This window comes from Trichechus manatus, unplaced genomic scaffold, assembly GCF_000243295.1.
Source record: "Trichechus manatus latirostris isolate Lorelei unplaced genomic scaffold, TriManLat1.0 scaffold00296, whole genome shotgun sequence".
NCBI classification, from domain to species: Eukaryota; Metazoa; Chordata; class Mammalia; order Sirenia; family Trichechidae; genus Trichechus; species Trichechus manatus.
In genome coordinates, this window is record NW_004444232.1 from 31,925 (window position 1) to 34,557 (window position 2,633).

General features: G+C 31.9%; 1 protein-coding gene across 1 annotated transcript in view; it reads left to right on the top strand.

Annotated features, from left to right (window-relative positions):
• KLHL8 (kelch like family member 8) overlaps positions 1-2,633 on the top strand; it is a 50,094-nt gene that overhangs the window by 31,050 nt on the left and 16,411 nt on the right. Inside the window, exon 6 of the mRNA XM_004390404.2 lies at positions 447-558. Coding sequence (XP_004390461.1) covers positions 447-558 — 112 coding nt within the window. The remainder of the gene's footprint in view (positions 1-446; positions 559-2,633) is intronic.

A 2,633-nucleotide genomic window follows, 5' to 3' on the forward strand; every position in this document is an offset into this window, starting at 1 on the left:
TATTTTGGTTTGTTTTATTTTGAAAAAGTTTGGTCATAGTGTATTAACAGTTTTATGTTTTCTTTATATAGCATATTAAGAGCACTTAATGTGTTTTTTTTTTAAAAAACGTGAGTTTTTCCCATTTTTATTAAACATTCTTTGAAAGCATGATTAGTGATTTCATCTACTAAATAATAACAATCTTAGAAACCTAAGGCATAACGTTTGAGCATTTAGATAATGTCATGTAGAACATCATGTTCCAGGCATTTTATTACGTGGAAGCTTATATTTATTTTCATTTGACTACTGAAGTGACATTGATCATAATGTTGAACAAAACAGCAGTTGTTGAAAATATTTTATCATAATGGCATTTTAATTATGTATTGCTTATATATGTAAAATAAAATTAATATTATTAATTATTTGGAATCAAATGAAAGTATTCTCTATTTGAACAGGTAAAGTGTATGCAGTGGGTGGACATGATGGAAATGAACATTTAGGTAGCATGGAGATGTTTGATCCTCTCACTAATAAGTGGATGATGAAGGCATCAATGAACACAAAGAGGTAGATCAGCATGGAAATTTCTTTTGATTTGATGGTGGAAAATAAAGGAAGCTTCTTAAAATTGAAATGCCTTAATTTTTACTTTTTACATTTTTTAGGAGCTTAAAATACCTTCTTAAATGCCTTTTGTTAAAGCATCTAAGGTGATGTTTAATTATCATAATAAGTATTAATATATAAAATTTCACCTATAATAAATTAAAATATATATTGATTAATAGAAGAAAATTTATAGTAGCATGACTTAGAACTCTAACCAGTTCAACATTTTTATTAATGACATGAATACCAAATTTTCAGATATCCCAAAGGGTGAAAAGGGTAGCTAATATCATGTGATCAAATCAGGATTCAAAAGACACGATAGACAAACATATTCTAGATCTATAGGCAAAACCTAAGAATTTTAAAATTAGGAGAGTTATATATTACAGTCTGCTTTAGGTATTTAAAAAATCAATTACACCAGCACAACATGGTGGAAAATCAGGCCTGATTATGTTTCATATGGAAAAAAAAGTACCTGAACCAATATAAAACGGAGCTCTTAAAAGTAAAACAAAAAACCAAATTAATATAGTTGTCTACATTAAAAGAAATGAAGCAGTTAGATCAAAGGAGATTATAGTCATACTGGTCACTATGTTGATCTGTTCATATTTTATTTGTGGTCTCAAAAGTGCTCCCATCAACTGGGGTATAGGAATAAAAAATTAGACTCCCTTTATAGATTTTTTTTTTATCTTATCCTTTTAACGTTTATTTTGGGTGGATGTTTTATAATGAACATAATCTGTTAATACAATAATATATGTTTATAATTTGAAAATATCCATGCTATCTAGGGGGTGCACAAAAATATTGTTATGAATGTACAGGATGTATCTAAAGAAGGACTAACAGATCTGAAAACCATGTTGTATAAAAAATAGTTGAAGAGTAGTAGGCTGGAGAAGAGAGGACCTGAGGGAGTATCTAGATATTTTAAGAGATGTATGTTGCTTTAGTAGGAAGATGGATACACAAGTACACACGTACACATTTATTGATTGATTTTTCTTTTAACAGTAAGGAGCATACTGTAATTCCTTCTAATGACTAGAATTATATGACTGTACTTGTCAGAAAGATCACCTATATTTTTCACCAAATAGAAGATTAAATTAGATTGCCTTTCTTTTCCTTATTCAAATTTAAGATTCAGCAAATGGGGTGAGGACCTCAAAGACTGAGTTTAATAATTCACCTAACCTAGAAGCTAAAATAATCTAGATTCTGCCTCTTTGATTCAGAGTAAAAATATAATAGAGGAAAGAGAAAAGAGGACTATCTAAGTAAGTACTGAAATACTGTTTAAGAGTAGCTTTGTTTGGAGAACAAAACTCAAAATATCTCAATTGCAATTTTATTTAGGAAAAAAGAAAAAAACTCAAACTACCAAAGACCCTAACTTAGACATTGTGGCTTGTTGGGTTTGCAAGTTGTAGCAGTATTCTGTAAGAATTAAAAATAATTTGTTAGAAAAATGAGCAGTTTTAACTGAGCTGTACATGGGCATACATTCCCATGTAATTTTCTGTTCTTGATGAATTTAACATGAAGTGTTTGTAACTGGGTTTTCTCCATGTGTTAAAGCATGAAAGATTAGATGGAAATGTGAAGAGAGTTCTGCTGAGAAAAGACTTGTAGTTTTTTTTCCTCGTGAAGAAAAAGAATCCTAGAAAAAGACAAGCCACGCCAGCCGCTCTGACAGGGATCACAGTAGAGGGTCCCAGACAGAGTGGGAGAAAAATATAGAATGAAACTGAAATTCACAAAAAAAGATCAGATTTGCTGGTCTGACAGAGATTGGAGGAACCCCTGAGACTATGGCCGGCTCCCAGACGCCCTGCTAACTCAGAACTGAAGCCACTCCCGAAGTCCACCTTTCAGCCAAAGATTAGACAGGCTTATAAAACAAACAATAACATGTGAGGAACATGCTTCTTAGTTCAGTCAAGTATGCATGGGCACACCAGCCCAAAAGCAAAGACGAGAAGGCAGGAAGGGACAGGAAAACTGGATGAACGGACACG